General features: G+C 41.2%; 1 protein-coding gene across 2 annotated transcripts in view; it reads right to left on the bottom strand.

The window, feature by feature from the left end:
• Positions 1–1886: 1886 nt before the first annotated feature.
• Positions 1887–22940, bottom strand: part of CDH11 (cadherin 11) — a 235955-nt gene continuing 214901 nt past the window's right edge. For both annotated transcript variants that reach the window (XM_030204494.1, XM_030204495.1), the window contains exons 11-12: positions 7625–7876; positions 1887–3182 (exon numbers count right to left, since the gene is read on the bottom strand). In XM_030204494.1, coding sequence (XP_030060354.1) covers positions 2683–3182; positions 7625–7876 — 752 coding nt within the window. In that variant the 3' untranslated portion in view covers positions 1887–2682. The remainder of the gene's footprint in view (positions 3183–7624; positions 7877–22940) is intronic.

The following is a 22940-nucleotide window of genomic DNA, read 5'->3' as shown; positions in this document are numbered from 1 at the left end:
AAATAAACCTGATATTCAATGCCGGTCACCAGAAATGGCCAGATGTTGAATATTTGGGTTTAGTGGTGACTGTGGGAGTTAGTTGGGCTAACGCCTGTGGTCTGAATATTGGCCCCAAAAGGGGCGGAAGAGAGGATTTAGAAAATGGGGCCCTTTTACAAAGCTGCGGTAAGCACTAACATGTGCTTACCACAGCAAAATATGGCATACCGTGGGGCACGCTGAGGGGTCCCATGGTAATTTTTCCATATGCACAGACTACCCATGTGCTAAAACATATTTTTTGGCATGGGGGCATGTCTAGGAAGAAGAGTGGGCATCTTTGGTTAGCACAGCTATGCTGCTGCATGCTAAAGGGGAGTTTCTATAAATGGCGCCTAAAAAATTGGCGCCAGAATCAGTGCAAAGTGTATTCTATAATCAGCGCCTAGATTTAGGCACTGAAATATAGAATATGCTTAGTTGATATTTCAGTGCCTAAATCTAGGCACATCCATTTACACCAATGAAAATGTGGCGTAAATCTCAATGTGTAGATTTGGGCGTACTGGGCCATATTCTATAACTAGGCATATATACTTTGAAACACCCATTTTCCCACCCATAACCATGCCCCCTTTGCCTGCGCATGTTAGAAGATTGGCACACATCGTTACAGAATATGCTTAGCGAGTTGTACTCCTAAATTCTAATCAGTGCCAATTAGTGCTCATTATTGCTTGTTAAGTGCTGTTATCAGCGTTCATTAACTGGTTAAATTATGTACGTTGTTATAGAATCCATGCCGATTTTCACACCAATCTCTAGGTGAACTATAGTATAATCTGAGGGTAAACGATTAGCACAGATTTAGCGAGTCTCTACCAACTATAAAATAGGTGGTGGTAGGGGCTCACGCACTAATGGCCATGCGTTAATGTGAAAATTAGCGCATAGCCATTATTGTAAAATTCAGGAAATTGGCCATTTTTTCCCTGTGATAGAAATGGCCTTAGTGCATGGGAATGACCCATGTAAAGGTGTGTTACGGCCACTTTTTACCACTGTTTGGTAAAAGGGCCTGAATGAATGTGGCTACAGTCAATATATTTTATTCAAAAATGGAAGTGGCAAAATGCCTTACTACTTCTGTGAAAAAATAGTAATCTTCTCTACTGCTAGGGTTAACTTTGCATTACCTCCCTCCATTACCCTAACCTCCCTTTTATGGAATGGTTGTAATCTCTCCCTAGGACTTGATCTTTATTTCCTGTAAATTTTCAGTTTTATATGATTATTTGTGAATTGTAAACTGCTGGGAAGAAAACCTGGTCGATGATCTTGAATTTGAACATGTTCCATCTTTAGGGATGCAATTTGCTGAGAATGGGACCTTAGTAGTCTAGGAGGCTTCTAACTTTAAATATTTGCGAGCCTTATCAAGTACATATTTCTGTCCAATTACTTTCTCGGTTATATTTTTAGTGATTCAAAATGCAGAGATAATTGCTAAGCCACAGACACCTACTACTGTGTATTTAAACAAGAAAAATGTTCAAGAAGCTATTCCTAGCCAGAGCAATTAGTAAATATTGAACAACTCTCTTATTTACTTAGATATCTAATTTAAAACATGCATAAGTCCTGAAGAACAAGTGAACTGCCCACCTGCTCTTATGGAGCCCCTAAAGGCGCTCCTGAAATTAATTTTCTTGTAAACGACTTGCGAGTCAGAGTGAAACAACAGTAATAGACAAGACAATTACCTTTCCTGTTCATAATCTGAGGTCAAGTAGATGGATTAGGCATTAAAGTAAGATAAAAGGAAGGCTAACATTTATAGAACTGAACCTAAGGAACCTTGTACACATTCCATGACCCTGAGATGCTGAATAATCAAGCAGACATTTAAAAAAGAATTATTTTTATTTCAAAATTTGCTTCTTATACTGAAGCACATATTAAAGCAACAGTACAATGTTCATAAAATATAAGGTGTGATGCCATAACATGTCAGAATACTGATATTTGTATGTATACTAAAATAAGAACTTTAAAATTGTACAAATAGATACATTAAAAATGACATACAAATAGGGTGTCTCTTACTGCAACAGGACAGAGTTATATCTGGCACGTATTAGTTTAAGACAGGAGTATAAGCAAAAGATTTACAAGAGTCAGCAGTAACAAGTTTGATGCTCAAGGACATTATAATTGTACATTGTACTGTACATACATTATATGGATTTAAGCTGGCTGAATACTATATATTTCAAGTTTAAAAATGCACTACGTATAGAGTGTCCATAGTTTAAGGCGAAATTACAGCTCAAAACTGTTATCTTCTCTAATTTGTGGAAGCTTCTTTGACATAAAAGGTTTAGATGTTCATAATACATACTGTAAAAGATGTCTCCCTCATAATTGGTTCACTTTCGTTCTTTTAAATATAAGTGGTCTGTCGCAAGTGGTTTTGTTCGCATGAAGCTGATAACCAACTTCTAAGTTTTTGCCATTTTAAGAAAAATGTACTTCACAGTATTTACCACTTTGTAATGTCCTTTTTTTATTGAAGGAATCCATCTGTAAAACTTTAAAGGTTAAATAAGCCTTTTCTTGATTTTAAAAAAATACCAACTTACATTTCTCCTGGATTCTTCATTAGACACAGTTCTTAAGGCCAAATTTGTAACTTTATTGTTAAGAATCATCATCACAAGTGTCTTTGGAGCCATATAAGTCTGCTAATTTCTTAAATCGAGGTCCCCAGTTTTGTAGATAATCATAATCTAGATCAGAATCTGTTGTTGCTGACTCTAATGAGCTAAGTGAACCAGCCACTGAACCTCGCCCTTCATAGCCATAGATCTGAATAGAGTCATAAGGAGGAGCAGTAGGGTCATTGTCTGCTTCATGTATTCTTGTGTTGATGAAATCATCAACGTCAACGCTATTTGGAGCTGGTCTAATTCCAAAATCTCTTGGCGTGTACTGTAGTTCTGGTTTTATGTCTTTCCGAGGCATGAATCCATTGATGCCATCTGGGTTCTGCAATGTAGCAATGTCAAAAGCTTCTGTGTCCTCTTCTCCTCCGCCTTCATCATCATATGTTATAATATTCTCACGGACATCTTCTTCTTCAAAAACAATCAGCGGCTCTTTCTTCTGTCTTCTCAGGGTCACAAATAATACCACAATCACTGTGAGAAAATAAGAAACAAATTAGTCTGGTCTATTTTGAATAGTATTTCTTAAGATTAAAATTATGGAGCCCTTTTACAAAGCTGTGGTAAGCACAAACACATGCTTACTGCAGCAAAAAACAACTCAACACAGGACTCACTAAGGTGTGTTATTAGCACTAGGGCAGGTCTGGGGGGCGGGTCTGGGGCACAGAATAGGCATGATCTGTGAGCATAAGTTTAGTGCATGAGTCCCTATTGCCTACAAAATAGGTGGTACACTAATGGGAAAATTAATGGCTATTAATCATAAAAATAGGAAAAATCAGTACCCCATCGGTAAAAATGTTTTTAGCGCAGGGCCTATCTGTTAAAACGGTGTTTGCAGTTAACATGGTAGTTAGCATGCGCTACCAGTTGGTACCAAATTAACAATTAAATGTAACATCTTAGCAACTATTGCATGCTAAGTTTTGTATAGAACAGAACCAAGAATGGGTGGAGAATGGGCAATGAAGAGGCAAGGACTGTACCTTAAAGTTAGTGCAAAAATAGTAACTATGTATTAACTGTTAGTGCAATAGATAGAGCAGTAAAGTTAATCTAAATAAGTGTAGCTAATTGCATCATAACAGTGGAGACATTTCCCCTGGGTTAACTGGTTGCTGGTGATAATCTGCCAATCAAGATAGGAAGTCATACCATTCAGATTACGACCATAGTACTCTATCTTGGGATTCTATTAGAATCCCAATTAACTACGAAACCACAAAATTCTGAGTGGTGTAGAACGAGTAGAAGTAAATTGATTTTTTACTCGTTCCAAAATAACAAAGACTAGGGGAAACTCAATGAAATTACAAGTAAATACTTTTAGAACAAATAGTAGGAAATATTTTTTCACTCAACAAATAGTTAAGCTCTGGAACTCTTTGCTTGAGGACATTGTAACAGTGGTTAGTGTATCTGGATTTAAAAAAGGTTTGGACAAGTTCCTGGAGGAAAAGTCCATAGTTTGCTATTGAGACAGACAAGGGGAGGCAGCTGCTTACTCCAGGATTGGTAGTATGGAATGTCACTAATAATTGGGTTTCTGCCAGGTATTTGTGACTTGGCTTGGCCATTGTATGGAAATGGGATACTGGGCTAGATGGACAATTGGTTTGACCCAGTATGGCAGCTTCTGGGGGTTCTGCAAAGAGCAGCAACATTCAAAGCAAAACCATAGTTTCTGACAGGCATACAAACTCAAAGAACCATTGGCATACAGTTTTATCTACAGGGAGGGTGGATAATTTTCATATAGCCTATTTACTTCGGTAAATTACCATTAGTAATTGCTGTCACTATGGATGTATACACAAAGCAAATTTTATTAGTTACAAATTCTACATTTTTATAGGATTTTCCAGGGTGGAGTTGGGGGTGTTGATCACGACTGTCAAATTCAATTATCAGAATCTCAGAACAGAAGAGCATAGTGGCCTGAAAGCTAACTGGGGGAATGAGGAAGAGGGGTTTAAGGCTGAAGATTTATCTAGGGCACTTTGTACACTTCCAGTGGCCCTAATCACAAATCCTGAATTTAGTGAATAGTTCATTTTTATAAACTGCAAATTCTTTGTAGGCCAAGGCCATACTTACTGGCTGAGAATGTTCACTTCATTGATTACTGTAATGCGATTCGGGTGGGCCTACCAGCATATATTTTTCAGGTACTGCAATTGGTTAATAATGTGGTAGTATGCCTAATAGTTGGTTGTTCGGAGGTAGACCATATTATTCCCTGGTCACATTCCTTACATTGGTTACCTATTGAGTCCTATACAAAATTTAAGATCTTATTACTAAAGTTTAAGGCCCTGCATGAGTGTGCTCAGTTCATTTACAGTTGGATACAATATGCATGTTCCTAATCATTTCCTTGTTCTTTTTCTGAGGGATTTATAACCTGAGTTTACTGAGAGCTGAGTTTATTTGTAAAATTGTGAAATCTTTATTATTTGTGTGATTTTCGATATATTTGTGTGATTTTTAGATTTATATTATAGTTTTTATATTTCCTATGATATATATGTCTGACTAATGTTAAATGATTTATTGTAACATGAGTAATATAGTAGATGATGGAAGATAAAGACCTGCATGGTCCATCCAGTCTCCCCAGTAAGATAAACTCTGAGCATATAATGCAACATAACACATATATTCTTAATCTGTTCCTGCCAATTTTAGGGCATAGACTGTAGAAGTCTGCTTGCCACTGGATATACTTACTTAGGGCTTCTTTTACAAAGTCTTGCTAGTGATTCCCATGTGGCAACTGAGAGGAAGCCCATAGGAATTGAATGGGCTTCCTCTCAGTTGACGCACCGAGAATTGGTAGTGCGACTTTCTAAAAGACCCCCTAAGAAAATAGATAGGTGGGTTATAAATTACTTAAAAAATGAATAGAATGATACGGGGAATGATCCCAACAAAGGTTGTTGTAATTAACAAGATCAAAGGTAAACCTAACCACACTTTATCAAATCTCACAAGAAACTTTTTTTTAATTAAAGTATAACATTTAGCACATTTATAATTTTAATATATATCAAATTATTTTGAAATATCATGGTTTGGAGAAATGTTGAGATCAAATAATTGTATCCTAAATCAAACTGTAAAGGTAGCCATTGACTATCAAAGGGAAGGAATGCATAAAATACGTAGTGTACCTGAATGTAACTCACCTTGAGCTACTACTGAAAAAGCTATGAGCAAAATCTAAATAAATAAATAATATGCCTGTTATCTCTTCTTCACTATGGAGAGTTGGGGTTGTGGGGAGGGGAGTACATTCATAAATAACAATACCCATAAAAAACTGAGTGCTAGAGAAAACGGTGTCAGCAAATGTCTTTGGAAGGTTACAACGGGATAAGAAGAGGATTCAAATGTACAAAGAGATAGTAGGAAGAATAAGGACAGTAGTGCTGAAAGCAACAACATGCTGTTCTTTCAACTGCAGAGATTAAGAGAAAACTGCTAAAGTGAAAATAAGGTAGAGAAAGTGGATGGAGAAGGGGGGCTTTATTATATCAGGGCTAAGCGGTACTAGGGAGCATAGTTATCAATGCAGACTACCATTAAGATGTGTTATTGTACCATGAACTTGTGCTATTTTATGCAGTGAGACCTAGTTACTAATAACTGGGGTTAACAGTAAAATAACGGCAGCCCACATTGATAACTACCCCCCTAAACTGACGCAGCTGGGGCTATACCTCAACAACGGATTAACCTAGACCTCATATGTAGGGGAGAGGGGGGTGGACAGGAGAAATGCCCTGGGATAATAACAATGATACAAACAGTAATATTTATTGGTTTGCATGGCGAGGTCCAGAGAAGGTGAGTCTATCTGGATGAGCCTAGACTAACCTGTATAGAGTGACCATGGTTATAACCCTAATATCAGAGAGCACAGGATAACTGGATGTTTGGGCAACAGCCTCTGTAGATCTAGAAGCCATTGGGGGAAATAGGTTAATATGCAAAGAGAAGGACTCACCCAAGGGGTCTTTTTACTAAGCCACGTAAGCATCTATGTGTGCCCTTCGTGCGCCAAAATGGAGTTACCGCCTGACTACTGCATGGCTCTTGCAGTAATTTCATTTTTTGTGCGTGTCCAATACATGCGTCTGAAAAATATTTTTTATTTTCGGGCGTGCATAATGGACCTGAGCCAAGTGGCATTTGGTGCGTGTAGGTCATTACCGCCAGGGTACCGTGTAAGTCTTTAACGCTAGGTCAATGGCTGGCGGTAAAGTCTCAGATCCAAAATGGACATGTGGCAATTTTGATTTTGCCGTACATCCATTTTCGGCAGGAAAAAAAAGGCCTTTTTTAGAGGTGCGCTGAAAAATGATTCTCCGCACGCCCAAAACCCGCACCTACACTACCGCAGGCCATTTTTCACTGCATCTAGTAGTGCCTGATTGGCGCTCAACAAAGCAGCGATAGATCTACCACCACTTTGTAAAAGGACCCCTAAGTGTGTAACTGAAGAGGAGGCTTTGCCATGGGATGGAGATGGGTGATTCAGGGACATTCACAAAAGATGCACACAGTATTATAGAATTCAGGGGATCTGCATCTAATTTACACATGAGGATTTATACCAGGTTTCAGTTGGTGTAAATCTTCATGCCCAAAAGCTGGGCATAGATCCCGGTGCTATGTGCTATTCCATAAATGTTACCAACTCAGATTACCATATATAGAATAGTGTTCAGCACACATTTTTTTTTGGTGCCCAAATTTGGTTGCTATTTACAGAATCTAGTCCATGGCAGGCTATCTATTATGAAAGAAAGAAAGAAAGAAAGAAAGAAAGAAAGAAAGAAAGAAAGAAAGAAAGAAAGAAAGAAAGAAAGAAAGAAAGAAAGAAAGAAAGAAAGAAAATTATTTCTTACCCAACAATATCACAATGCAAGCAAGAATAGCAATTAAAGCTCCAGTGCTAAGTCCGGCATTGAGAACATAGGGCTCTGCGTTACACGACGGCGGTGACGCATCATTAATACAGTTACAGACACGAATAGTGAGGGTATTGGTGCTGCTCATTTCAGGGATTCCGCCATCCTTTATTACAATAGGAAACAGGTACAAGTCTTGTTTCAGTCGGGCGAAGCCTTTCTGTCGAACTTCGATGCTTGCTGTATTATCTGTTTACAAAAGAAGAAAATAAGGATTAAACAAAAAAATGGTTATGTCAGATGTGCTTCCGGTTATACCTTTTGAGTTGGACAATGATGCACAAGATTGGTCTAAAATAATTCATTTCCTTTTTCATTGTAATAGCGCTATTTCTGGATCTTCTTCTTGTGTACGTGAATGGTCATCAATTAAAATGATACAGTTTATTCAAAGCAAAGCGAAAACAGTCTTGACTGCTTGTTTTCCCTATAAATTAATTTGCTACACGTGGTAAATGGAGCCCTGCGGTAGTGCCAGCATATGGATTTGTCACATGCTGAGGCCCCTTTTACCATAGTGGGTAAAAAGCCAAAAAAAAAAAAAGAAATTGGCTGTATGGTAGGGAAACACTTGATGCATCACCATTGCTAGGGGGATCCCTTACCACCACCTATTTAGGAAACAGTAAGGGCTCCCACGCTAACATGGCGGTTAAAAATAGGAAAAAGTTCCAGTCACACCAGAATTGGCACTCTCTGAGGATGGAACTAGAGCCGGCTCCCGTGGTAGGCTGGTGGCATTGCCTAATTGGCGCTCAACAAAGCAGCAGTAGCTCTACCACCACTTTGTAAAAGGGGTCCCTAAGACACTGCACCGTTTTCTTGTAGAAAGAAGATTATAATTTTAACCTGATCTGGTTTCAGTTTATCACCAAAATAAATACAATATAGAAGACATATCAAAGTAAAGTTAATTTTGCAAAGAAGATTTTTCCTTGCAGTTTTGTATCACTTGTTAATAAAAGTAGTAGAAAATAGTTACTCAATTGAACATGAAGGCCATTGTAGGACAAGCATTTATTTGACAAAAGTTGTATTTTATTCTATAGGAAAAATCTTTCATGTGTGAACCACTTAAATACAGATTTCTAAAATGTGCATGTCATAAATTTGGTATTTTTATTCCTAATCCTCCTAATTCATTTTTATGCTTAATGCTCAAAGTTGCACGCACAAGTTATAGAATACTGGCAGTTACATGCATAACTTAATTGAATAATAATCTGTTAATTGATGTCAATAAGCAATAATCAGCTATAATTGTTGTTCATTGGTGTTAATTGGCATTGTTCATTACAGCTTTCCCTTCAAAATGGCTGTCAAGACCTCTAGTGATAACATCTTGGTACTACTGAGGAGAACAGAGGTTAAAGGTCATGAACCCATTATGAAGGCTTATATATTACTTACAAGCCCAAAGTCCACTGAAACAGTGTACATTCAGGTACAGTGGATATTTTTCTGTCCCAGGAGGGCTAGCAATTTTTAAAAAAATCATGAGATGAAGTGGGATTTGAACCCAGGTCCCCCAAGTCTTAGGCCTCTGTTTTAACAATTAGGTTATTCCTTCACTTCGTCTGAAGAAGTTCATTAAAAAATGTAGTACCATGAATGCCCATAGTTTCTGAAGCTGTCACACAGCCCAGTATCCCTTGAGAGATTCACATTTGGGGAGGGAGGGGGCAGCAGTCACTGGGAGATTAAGAGGTGACTTGCTTTAATTCCTCCAGTGGAGAGCTGTCCATTCTAAGCACCTTTCTATAACTTGTATTTGCTAAGTACCAAGTCTAAATAACAAGACCCATCTTTTTGGACATAGATGTCCCTTCCCCTTCTGAAACCAGATTTGGACATCTGTATTTTGGCCCCACACTAGTCCCACCCAAAACATGCCTAGGTTTACCCCAACTAACTCCTATGGTCACCGCTAAACCTGGATATTCAATGCCGGGCCATTTCCGGTGACTGGCATTGAATATTTGGCTTATGTTTGGCTGGTATATTGATATTCAGACTTAGCCAGTTCTCTTATAACCAGACAAAGATATCCCACGTATTCACGTGGCCAAATATAGCTGCTAGAGTCGGCTGAAAATCAATGGATAGTTGGTTATGTCAGCTGATATAACCGGCTACTTGCTAGCCATTAACTGGTGATATTCAGTGGGAGATAGCTGGCGATGCCCTGCTGAATGTTGCCGGATAGCCAGTTATAGAGCATTAGCACATGGCCAGTTAAAAGCTTTTGAATATCAGTTTCCAGTGGATGAGCCATGCTAAATACTATGGAACAGGTGCAAAATCTCAGCTTACTGAATTTTCAAAGGTATTTGCTTTGTGTGTTCATGGGTACAAAGTACCCTCAGACCAGCATGCTAACTAGGCACTTGAAAATTTGCCTCTTAAAAACCAAACTGAATATTATTAATTTAGATTTTGCTCACACCTTTTTCAGTAGTAGCTCAAGGTGACTTACATTCAGGTACACCGGATATTTCTCTGACCCAGGAGGGCTCACAATCTAAGTTTGTACCTGAGGCAATGGAGGGTTAAGTGAAAGTGACTTGCCCAAGATCACAAAAGCAGCAGTGGGGTTTGAACTGGCCACCTCAGGATTACAAGACCGGTGATCTAACCACAAGGTCACTCCTCCACTATACACTTGACTATATATTAGACTATACACTTGAATAGGATAAATATTTATTACTAGTAACATAGTAACATAGTAAATGACGGCAGAAAAAGACCTGCATGTTCCATCCAGTCTGCCCAACATGATAAACTCATATGTGCTACTTTTAGTGTATACCTGACCTTGATTTGTACCTGTCCTTTTCAGGGCACAGATCGTGTAAGTCTGCCCAGCACTATCTCCGCCTCCCAACCACCAGCCCCGCCTCCCACCACCGGCTCTGGCACAGACCGTATAAGTCTGCCCAGCACTATCCCCGCCTCCCGCCACCAGCTCTGCCACCCAATCTCGGCTAAGCTCCTTAGGATCCATTCCTTCTGATCAGGATTCCTTTATGTTTATCCCACGCGTGTTTGAATTCTGTTACCGTTTTCATTTCCACCACCTCCCGCGGGAGGTCATTCCAAGCATCAAGTGTAGTAAGGTATGAATACATTAGACCAATAATAATTAAAAATTAGTCAAACATTTTCTAAACTGCAGCGTGCTTCACTAGGAGCCTAAGTCTAGTTGGTAAATGGGCTTAAAAGATTCTTAATATCTAATTTCACATTTATACATCTAAATAAAAAAAAAAAAAAGTACCAGATCCTGACTAAGCTTTCCAGAGTTTAGCCCAGAGCATTTTTCTTATATTCCAGAAACTGGAACATAATGATTTTCTTGCCTGCCATTTTCAGTATTGCATTTTGCATACATAAAATAGTGTGATGTGGTGAATGGTGCTACATGACTTATATCCCTAATTCTATGCCACCGAAGAATCTAGGCCATATATAAATCTTCTATGGCAGGACACAAGTTTTCAGATAGATCGGTTGGTGTGACAACATTTAATTTGTATGTAGATAAAATTCCTAGCCAGGCTATTTTGAAAAAATGATCCATTACTGCATGCTTCTATCTTCTCTATGTTAAACTTGTTATTCTATTGTAAGTGTAGGTTCTATCCCCATTTGAACAGGTGTTATAAACACTGCTGAAAGTGCGCACCATCAGCAAAACAAACTATTTTGAGGCTGCAAATCCCTAATAAATTCATAGGCAGACATACATTAAATCAATTTAGTGCATGCTAAATTTTTTTATAGTTTTGCTAACAAATCAAATTTGTGCTAATGAATTCACATCTATGATGTGCAGTTTTTACCACGAGAAAAGGATAGAATGCACATACTTTCTCTCTGAAAAGCGGATGCAAGATCCACAAATACAAAACAGCTGTAAATTTTGCAACTAGAAGGATATAATAAAAATCACCCCCACCTGAAAAGCAAGGATTAAGGAGTCCTTTTACTAAACTGTGGCAAGCACTAAGGCATGCTTACTGAAGCGGGACACCTGAGCAGGGTGTGCTCAGGTGTCCCACGGTCATTTTTGTATGTGAATGCATCAGGGGGTGGAGAGTGGGCGTGTTCTGTACTAATAATTTCGTGTGCTGATTAGTGTGTGGTTAAGATGTTAACCTTTACTGTCTACATAATGGGTGGCAGTAGGGGCTTATGCACTAATGGGGAAATTACCATACGGCCTTTAATGGGGGAAATAGAAAAATCACCCATTTCACCCTAGCAGTAAAAATTGCCTTAGCACATGGAAACGACCCATGTAAGAACACGCTAATGTCACTTTTTCCGCAGTTTGGTAAAAGGGGCCCTAAAACCCTTAGATCTCAAAACCAGCAGGTATTCTCTTAGGAATATATGGGTGTCTCTAGCATTAGCGCACTAATGTTTAGTGTGCGCTAAAAACGCTAGCACCTAGAGCGCAGCTTAGTAAACAGGGCCCTAATTCTTTGATATTGCTAGTGGATGATGGTTTTGGCTATAGGAAATATATGATAAAGTGGGACAAAAGAGAAGTGAGAATTAGAAAAAGGTAACCTTTTAGGAGTATTTTTAATTACCATGCGAAAGATTCCTTGTTATAAAGATCTCCAATGAAAAAAAAAAACAAATTCAAGGCAAGCAGTTTTGTTTATTTACATGGTATAATGGAAGTAAACACTATGCAGGAAAGTGAATCACTGCTTTATCACAGCATGAAATAACTCATTATCTAATGCTTTTTAATGCAAAAGAGTGTCTCAGCTGAGAAACCTGGTAACACAGTAAGCTATTAAATAAGGCTGTGGAATGTGATTACTTCTTTTTGATTACTGCACTATGTAATTACATTCAGGAATCGGTAAAAGAAACTCTACTGAACGATAATTATGTGACTGTATTCACTTTCAACTTCTATAATAGTACCACGGACCAGGGTTTCCATTAACTGCTCTCCATTGTTAATAAAGCTATTTTTCTTCTCAACAAGGAATATCCTAAAGAAGTATGGACAAGATACAAAGATAACGCTTATACAGAACTTGAAACAGGTCCTTCTAGACTGATGCAAATTGACTTGCAAGTTCTCTCCTATTCCCTATTCAACAACATTCACAATTTTCAAGGGCCTGATTTATTAAGTTTTTCTCATACACACAGAATGGGACAGCCATTTTTAACTTTCTTAAAACTGGATTAAAAAAAATAAATAAATGGAACAAGTAATAAAAGAATCTACTATGCACAGTCTTGATTTTAGATTACTACAAAGGTGATTTTGTAATTGAAGAGGTGAATTCCAAAGCCAATTAAGTACATACTGTAAATCTGTTCTCTGGATAAATGTAAGTTTTTATTTTCAAGGAACCTAGCCAACATTTTTTTCACTAAATATCATATACCTTACGAATGAATGCATTTTAGTACAAATTTCTCACATCCTATGGCTATCTATACAGGGAGGCCTTTTGTGGTATGAACTCATTTTTGGAAAAAAAAATGTACTTAGGTTTTGGACCTCACCTCTTCCATTGCTCTCAGGGGCCCTTTTACTAAGCCGCGTAGGCGCCTACACGCACCCAATGTGTGCCAATTTGGAACTTGTGCCAATTTGGAACTACTGCCTGGCTACCACGTGGTTGGGCGGTAATTTCATTTTTTACGCGTGCCCACTACGTGCACCAGAAAATGTTATTTTCCGGTGTGCGGTGCTAACCGGGCAGTAATAGGCATTGTACGTGTGCTGATGATTACCGCCCGGTTAACACGTGATACCTTACCGCTAACTGAATGGGTGGTGGTACAGTCTCAGGTCCAAAATGGACATGTGCCAATTTTCATTTTGCCACACGTCCATTTTCGGACAAAAAAAAAAGGTCTTTTTTGCTGGTGCGCTGAAAATTGGACCTGCGTGCATCCAATACATGCGTCTACACCAGTGCAGGTCACTTTTCGGCGCACCTTAGCAAAAGGACCCCTCAGAGATGGAAAGTATATACGTACTCTTCACTCCATGGACTTCACAAGATTTTCAGAGTAAAAGTGCAGGTCTACTTTCTCTTTGAAAATGACCGTAGGTGCCTTACACTCATTTCTACCTGCTAATTTGTATTGATACTTTTTCTGACTAAAAAACTCCGTTCCTTTAATCTTGCTGCACCATATGCCTGGAATAGACTTCCTGAGCTGGTACGTCAAGCTCCATCTCTGGCCGTCTTCAAATCTATGCTAAAAGCCCACCTTTTTGGTGCTGTTTTTTAACTCCTAACCCTTATTCACTTGTTCAGTACCCTTATTTTATCATCCTCACCTTAATATTCCCTTATCTCTTGTTTGTCCTGTTTGCCTGTCCTAATTATATTGTAAGCTCTGTCGAGCAGGGACTGTCTCTTCATGTTCAAGTGTACAGCACTGCGTACATCTAGTAGCGCTACAGAAATGATAAGTAGTAGTAGTAGTAGAAGTAGTAGTATATAGAAAGCTCAAAACCCTACTCCTTGTAATAAATCCTCCTACAGTAGACATTTAAATACCTAAAAGATATTAACATGCAAACAATTATTTTTCAGAGACAAGGAAGCAGTAGAACATGACTAGAGGTTGCAAAGTAGTAGCTATATCAGGAAATACTTTTTCATAGAAAGGGTGGTAGATGCCTGGAATGCCTTCCCGATTAAGGTTGGGAAGACAAAAATGGTGATGAAATTCAAAAGTGCATGGGATAAACACAGAGGATTCCTGTATAGAAAGAGGATGGAATCAAATCAAAAGAAAACTTTGATGAACTATGGATGGAGTGGTCTTTGACCGCAATTTCAGCTTTGATGGCAACTTCAGTATTTGGGAAGTGACACCAGCTCCAGAAAGACTTCTATGGTCTGGGTCCCATAAATGGCAAACACAGATCAGGATCAAGTCTGGAGTGAACTTCAAGGGTAACTCCAATAGCCAGTGGTGTGCTGGAGCCGGCTCGCACTGGCTCGCAAGAGCCGCTTGTTAAATTTTGACAGCTCTTGCGAGCCGGTTGTTGTACAGGGCGAGCCGACTCCATTGCACAAGGTAAGCATGGCAGGAGGGCGCCATGCTTACCTCCCCTCCTGCTCCCATCCATGTCTAGTGATGTCCTTCGCCCCCCCCCATCCTCCCCTGCCGCTCCCATCTGTCAGTTCAATTACCTGCCTCGAAGCGCCACCTTATTTAAAGCCCTGCTGCCCGTCTCCAGCTGCCTTCGCTGCTTGCTTCTCAGGTGTTCGGTTCGCGCCCTTAGTCCCGCCTTCTGACATCATTTCCTTTTCCCGCGGCGGGACTAAGGGGCAAGGGCGCGAACTGAACGCCTGAGAAGCAAGCAGGGAAGGCAGCTGGAGACGGGCAGCAGGCAGGCCTTAAATAATGCGGCGCTTCGAGGCAGGTAATTGAAACTGATGGATGGGAGCGGCAGGGGAGGATGGGGGGGCGAAGGACATCGCTACACATGGATGGGAGTGGGAGGGAGGAGAACTGCTGGGCATGGATGGGCAGAGGGAGGCAAGGGAGAGAATTGCTGGGCATGGATGGGCAGAGGGAGAAAACTGCTGGCATGGATGGGTAGAGGGAGGCAGGGGAGAGAATTGCTGGGCATGGATGGGCAGAGGGAGGCAGGGGAGAGAACTGCTGGTCATGGATGGGCAGAGGGAGGCAGGGGAGAGAACTGCTGGGCATGGATGGGCAGAGAGGCAGGGGAGAGAATTGCTGGACATGGATGGGCAGAGGAGAGAATTGCTGGGCATGGATTGGCAGAGGGGGCAGGGGAGAGAAGAGAATTGCTGGGTATGGATGGATAGAGAGGGGCAGGGGAGAGAGGAGAGTTTCAAGACATGGATGGAGGGAAGAGCAAGAGAAATTCTGGACATGGATGGAGGGGAGGGAAGGGAGAGAGAAGAAATGCTGGACATGGAGGGAAGATAGAGGAAGGAGATTAGATGAGGGAAAAGGAAGTGAGGAGAGAAACTGCACATGGATGGAGAAAATAGGCAGAAGCTGGATCCACTGTACAGTCAAGTCTGCGGAGGACAAGAAATGAAGAAGAAAGAAGGAAAGTAAAGAAATAAATGGAAAGGAAGCCCTGGAAATGGAGTCAAGGGAACAGATAGAGAGCAGCAGAATCAGATACTGGACCAGCATGATCAGAGAAACAAAGTCACCAGACAACAAAGGTAGAAAAAAAATAATTTTATTTTCATTATAGTGTTTGGAATATGTCCACTTTGAGAATCAGGTGCTGAACGTTAAAAGTTTATGTTTATTTACTTATTTATGGCATTTTATCCCATATTAAACATGAATTAGATTGGAACCTGGGATCATTTAATTTTTTTTTCCTGGCGAGAGTAATGTGTTGGCCGCCCCCCCCCCCCCCCGGGTATAGCCAGCTCTGCAATTTTGGGGGGGGCGCAGAGGTGGGTGGGGGGTGCAGTGGTGGATGGGGGGCGCAGAGGTGGATGGGGGGGCGCAGAGGTGGACGGGGGGGGGGGGGGGGGGGGGCGCCGAGGTGGACCGGGGAGAGAACCTGTTGTTAAAAATTTACCAGCACACCACTGCCAATAGCTGGGATGTTAGATCAGTGGTATTGTGGTATTATGTTCCAAGACTGCATCATATAACTCCCAGATGAGGTTGGCAAGGTGGCAAGTTGCTGACTGCCCTGCTTATGGTGCTATTGTTTAATCATGGAAGAAGTGTGATCTCCACAGAGTACCAGACATAGCTCTGGATGTCTTCTTGTGCAGACTAGATGACTGTGCAGGTCTTTATCTGTCATCATTTACTACGTTACTCTCCAATAACTAAATTATTACTTTTGGATTAATATCCAGCAGGATTTAATCAGGCAGCAGTGATTTCTGCTTGGGAACTCCTGCTGACCAGATGTAGGCCAGATTTAAAAGCACTGAACCAGACAATGCCACTGAATATCTAGTCAAATTGACTGGGCATTATCCTGGCAGTGCTGGGGTGGTCCACCTCAAAGTTTTCTGGACACTGCTAATATTCAGACCTGGTGCCTCAAAAGCTAACTTGCTGCACCTCACAGCTGGAATAAACTTCCCAAGCCTGTTTTGGCTGTTTTCAAGTCCAAACTTAAAGCCCCCTTCTTTACCACTGCTTTTTGACTCCTAACCACTGCACACTTGCCCTGTCCTTTTTATCCTCACCTCTTTATTCCCTTACCCTTAATTGTTCTGTCTGTCCGCCTGTCTTATCTAGATTGTAAGCTCTTTGAGCAGGGACTGTCTTTTTGTGTATGGTGTACAGCGTTGCGTATGCCTTGTAGCGCTATAGAAATGTTAAGTAGTAGTATTTGGGAAAGTAGAACCACATAAACAGCAGCCCTAACATACCTGAATAGCTATTTACCCATGTACCTTTTTATAGGCACTCACTTATGGAATGACCACTATGTATCTTCATAAAATAGGTCTAAAATAGACACCTAGATGCCCTCCCAAGCTAGCTGACCTGTTATAAAAAATAATCTCCACACACATATAATTCTCCTATGCATGAATTTGCAATGGCACTATCTGGTCAGTGCCACTGAAAATTCCCTCTAATTGTTGTAGCACTATCCAGAAAGTGCTGGTGCAGAAGAGAGTGAGGACGTTTCACCTAACTATATGGATAGTGGTGATATTCTGTCACTATCCCCCTAATTCTATAGATAGTGCTCAAAATTGCACGCACCCAAATTATGCACACGATTGCTTAACGTGTCAATTAACACCAATAATCAGGAACTAAATCAATTATTGGTGCTAATTGGCAATAATTGGAATTTATGTGTTCATCTTTATTGTTGCTATTCTATAAAGATGTGTGCATAAATTCTTCTGCGCAGATTTGAAAAGGGGGCATGGCCATGACAGGAGATTGGGCGGGTCAGAGGCATTTCTACGATTTGCACGCAGTGTTATAGAATTTGGAGGAACCGTGCCTATATTATATATTTATAGCAAATGGTAGCAGACACATTGCATATGTAATCATTGTTCCAATTTATCATTCATAACACCATGATCAAAGCCTACTATTCTCACTTCAGGCACAGGCAGCTCCTTGTGACTCTGGGCAAGTCACTTAACCCTCCATTGCCACATGTAAGCCACATTGAGCCTGCCATGAGTGGGAAAGTACGGGGTACAAATGTAACAAAAATAAATAAATAAATTATTACTAATGTCATCCTCCTTGAGACAGTTTTGCATACTAGCTCTAATACAGTGGTATTCACTAAAAGACTGAAAAAGGTTGCATTTGTAGGCTACTCTAAATGAACATAGATGAGATAGATTTCCATGCAAATCTACCTAATACATGTTCTTTAGTTCCAACATGAAATCCTGACCCTTTTGCAGCCCCGGAGCAGTGGAAATGCATACTACTGTTCTAATATCTGCTTCCAGCTATCTATATATATATTTGCATCTTCAAAATACGTTATACACAGACATTATAAACTATTAACACAAGCATTTTTACAGATTAGTATATATACTTTGGAAGTCACGAATTGAAAAATGACTCTGTAGATGCTGGAGTTTCAAATGATATGCAGTTCATTCTCCACGGAGAGATAGAAAATATGGCATGCATGCTTATTATTAGGTTCAATTAGTCATTAATCTGAAGCTGTCAAGCACTCGAATTCGGCACAAACCCTGAATCAGGAAACTAACTGCCTTGATGACTTCATGCAGTTAACTCATACTGAGGTTTATATACTACTAGTAAAAAAGGCCCATTTCTGACACAAATGAAACGGGCGCTAGCAAGGTTTTCCTCGGAGTGTGTATGTTTGGGAGAGTGTATGTGAGAGTGACTGTTTGAGAGTCAGAGTGAAAGTGTGAGTGTGTGTGAGAGAGAGAGTGAGTCTGGGTGTGAGTGTGTTTGTGAGAGAGTGTGTGTGTGAGAATGAGAGTGTGTGCAAGTGTGTATGTGAGACACAGTGTGAGAGAGAGTGTGTGTGTGTGGGCGAGAGAGAGAGTGTGTGTGAGACACAGATTCTCTGTGAGAGTGAGTGTATGAGACCAAGCGAGTGTGTGAGTGACTGTGTGGCACATAGAGAGTGAATGTGATACAGTGTGAGACAGAGTGTGTGAGAGTGAGAGTCAGAAAGACATTGTATATGAGAGAGAGAGTGTGAGCCCTGCCCTCCCAATCCATGCCCATCTGTCCCCTGCCCCCTCCATTCATCCTTTTCCTGCAATTCCCCTCTCTCCCTGAGGCTTGCCCTCCCAATCCATGCCCATCCATGCTCCTCTGTCACCTGCCCCCTCCATTCATCCCTATCCAGCAATTCCCCTCTCTGCCTGAGCCCTGCCCTGCAATCCATATCCATCCATGCCCATCTGTCACCTCCATTCATCCCTATCCAGCAATTCCCCTCTCCCTGAGCCCTGCCCTCCCAATCCATGCCCATCCATGCTCCTCGGACACCTGCCCCCTCCATTCATCCCTATCCAGCAATTCCCCTCTCTCCCTGAGCCCTGCCCTCCCAATCCATGCCCATCCATGCTCCTCTGTCCCCTGCCCCCTCCATTCATCCCTATCCAGCAATTCCCTTCTCTCCCTGAGCCCTGTCCTGCAATCCATATCCATCCATGCCCATCTGTCCCCTCCATTCATCCCTATCCAGCAATTCCCCTCTCTCCCTGAGCCCTGCCCTCCCAATCCATGCCCATCCATGCTCCTCTGTCCCTGCCCCCTCCATTCATCCCTATCCAGCAATTCCCTTCTCTCCCTGAGCCCTGTCCTGCAATCCATATCCATCCATGCCCATCTGTCCCCTCCATTCATCCCTATCCAGCAATTCCCCTCTCTCCCTGAGCCCTGCCCTCCCAATCCATGCCCATCCATGCTCCTCTGTCCCCTGCCCCCTCCATTCATCCCTTTCCAGCAATTCCCCTCTCTCCCTGAGCCATGCCCTCCCAATCCATGCCCATCCATGCTCCTCTCTCCCCTGCTCCCTCCATTCATCCCTTTCCAGCAATTCCCCTCTCTCCCTGAGCCCTGCCCTCCCAATCCATGCCCATCCATGCTCCTCTGTCCCCTGCCGCCTCCATTCATCCTTTTCCAGCAAGTCCCCTCTCTCCCTTCCATGACCCCCCCTCGCATCCATGCTCCTCTCTCTCCCATGTCCCAGCCTGGCCCGCCCTCTTCCCCCCCCCCCCCTTCGCATCCATGCCCCCCCCTTCGCATCCATGCTGTCGTTTCTCCCCTGCCCTTCCGCTCCCATTGTTCAACTTTACTGCCCACCCTCTTCTCTCCCCCCAACATCCCTTTTTTTTTTCTTTTTAAATTTACGTCCGTGGCGGTTCCGGCAGCGCAGCGTCAGGTAAGGAGGCGGCGCTCCCGACGTCTAGCCTTCCCTTCGCTGTGTTCCGCCTTCTTCTGACGTCATCCTTGACGTCAGAAGAAGGCGGAACACAGCGAAGGGAAGGCTAGAGATGTCGGGAGCGCCGCCTCCTTCCCTGACGCTGCGCTGCCGGAACCGTGTGCGTGGGTGCGATCCGTTTTTTTTTTCCGCCCTCGACGTCATGACGTTTGACGCGAGGGCGGGGCAGAGATGGCTGGCTGGCTTCACACCATGAATCCACGAACCCTACAGCCAGGGAGTGTTTGAGTGGCTTCAGAACGTTGTCTTCAGAACGTTCACGGTGCGTTTTATTATATTAGATTCCGTATTAACTGTTAATATTATAAGCAATGTGACATACTTAACACCGTCTGACTAGCCACACTATCTGTGCTGAGTACTTGTAGCTGAATTCTGCATGAATATTTGGGCATGAGGATTTACACCAACTGAAACCTGGTGTAAATCCAGGCGTGTAATTTAGACGTGGATCCCTGGTATTCAGTAATACTGTGCACATCTTTAGTGAACACCCCTGACCTGTCTGTGTTCTTCTCACACCACTTTTGAGTTCCACGCCATGAGATTTGCATGTGCATCTTTATAGAATAGTACCTAGCACAATGTGTGCGCAAATCCAAAATTGTTGCCAAGTCATGCCAATAATTGATTGCTAGCACTCAATTATTGGCGCCAATTGGCTCATTAGCCAATTTTGTTGCACACATCTCATATTAGTGCATAATATTGCACATATAAATTTGTGCACTATGTATAGAATTTAGAGGTGAATGTATAGGGGCTGATATTCAGACCGCGAGAGTTAGACTGGCTAACTCCCGTGGTTGGCACTGAGTTCAGATATTCAATGCCAGATCGTCTCCAGTGACTATCATTGAATATATGGTTTTATTTTTGGCCAGTTTAGAGATAATTGGCTAAGTCGATATTCAAATTTAGATGGTTATATTTAAAGCAACCAAAGATATCCCACCTTTTCACGCAGCCAAATATGGCCACTAAACCTGCTTTAAAACTAGGCAGATAGCCGGTTATATTGGACAATATAACTGGCTATCTGTTAGCCACTAACCAGGGATATTCAGTGGGGGATAGTCGGTTATCCCTATGCTGAATATCGGCAAATAGAAGTTAAGCACTATTTAAACAGTCAGCAGGCGTTCTGGCCTGTTAAAAAGTGCTAAATATCGGGTGGATAGAACATAACTTTCACTGTTGTAAACACCCCGATGATTAAAAAGGGGTAACTTAACATGGCTGAGTCACCGTAGACACAATTATGAGGAATTGTTAAAGGTGGTAAGAATTGAGGAAGAGAATAAAGAAGGGAAAGGGGTGGGGGGTTAAGTTCAAGTGAATTAGGAATGGAGCTGTTAATTAGAGGAACTTGCAAGTGAACAAAGGAGTACATGATTGGTGCAGGTAATGGAATTACCAAACGTAATTCTGGGTGTTCTTAGAAAAACGGTTTCAAATTCTTAAATTAATAAATATAACAGAAACCTTCAAAACAATTTTAAACAAAAATTATCACTCTCATTATTCATATATATATAATTATTTTTTGAAATAATAAAAAAAATTTTTATGTTGTGCTCAGTTTTTGGTGTATTGCTGTGGACTGATAATCCAAGCTTAGCAGGAACACCACCCTTACATCATAGCACATCCTACCTCCATCCTAATAGTATTGTTCAATAGATGGGCAAAGTCCAAAAGAATATAATAAACTTGATGTTCAAAAAATATATAAATAGCTATTACTTAACTTAAGTAGAGATGTGCAGAAAAAAATCTTCTTCCTGCCAAGTTCTTGTCCACTGCAATGCTTTTTTCAAAAAAATCCCTCTGTGCAAGATGTGAGACCATAAAGGTCACAGTTCAGCAGTTTCAATTCCCTACATGGGCCATGTTTCGCCAAACTAATGGCGTCTTCAGGGGAACTGATTGTTCAGCAATACCAGGGAGGAGCCCCACTCTGTCCGGTTCACAAACTGAGCACAACATAAAATTTTTTTTTATTATTTCAAAAAATAATTATATATATATGAATAATGAGAGTGATAATTTTTGTTTAAAATTGTTTTGAAGGTTTCTGTTATATTTATTAATAGCAGGTAATGGAATGCCAGCAACAATCAGATAGCAAAAGTGAGGGAAAAGAATGTTCAGTTTTTGTGGGCTCAGGTCTTTGTGTGAGGGCAGGGGAGCGGTAGGCGCCAATCCTCCTGAAGAAGGCTCACATGCCAAAACATGGCCTGTGTTGGGTCTTATTCATTGAGTTCGATCGAGGTTTAATCAATTATGGATAAATACATTTTATGGACATTATTATTATTGGATTCTTGATATTTATTTGTAGTCTTGAACATTTGAATCTTGGTGATTTCCACCGTTACTTTGTTTGTCTGCAGGTAGTAGGATGCCTGCACCAATCAGATAGCAAAAGTGAGGGAAAAGAATGTTCAGTTTTAGAGGGCTCAGGTCTTTGTGTGCGAGGGAAGGGGAGCAGTAGGCGTCAACGGTGTGCTGTGAGTGTTGCTGTTCCCCCACTTGTTTCTTGATGTAACTAATTCAGTTTAATCAAGGGTGTAGACTTAATTTCTAATATGACAAGAGCATTGTTTGTAACTCGTTATTTTCCTACCACTCGATTAATCTGGTCTCAGATTATACCTATGTTAGATTGAAGAGATGCTAGGAATGTTAAAGCCTTGAAAACCTTTGTAGAAGAGTTAATGAAGAAATTTCTCATTTTGTTAATCTGCTTGGGGGATTGGTGTTAGTGCATGAGCTTTGAAAGCAGAGCTTTGAAAGCAG

The sequence above is a fragment of the Microcaecilia unicolor genome, chromosome 5 (assembly GCF_901765095.1).
Source record: "Microcaecilia unicolor chromosome 5, aMicUni1.1, whole genome shotgun sequence".
Classification (NCBI taxonomy): Eukaryota; Metazoa; Chordata; class Amphibia; order Gymnophiona; family Siphonopidae; genus Microcaecilia; species Microcaecilia unicolor.
The sequence above is the reverse complement of the archived record's forward strand: the minus strand, read 5'-3'. Positions and strand labels throughout refer to the sequence as shown.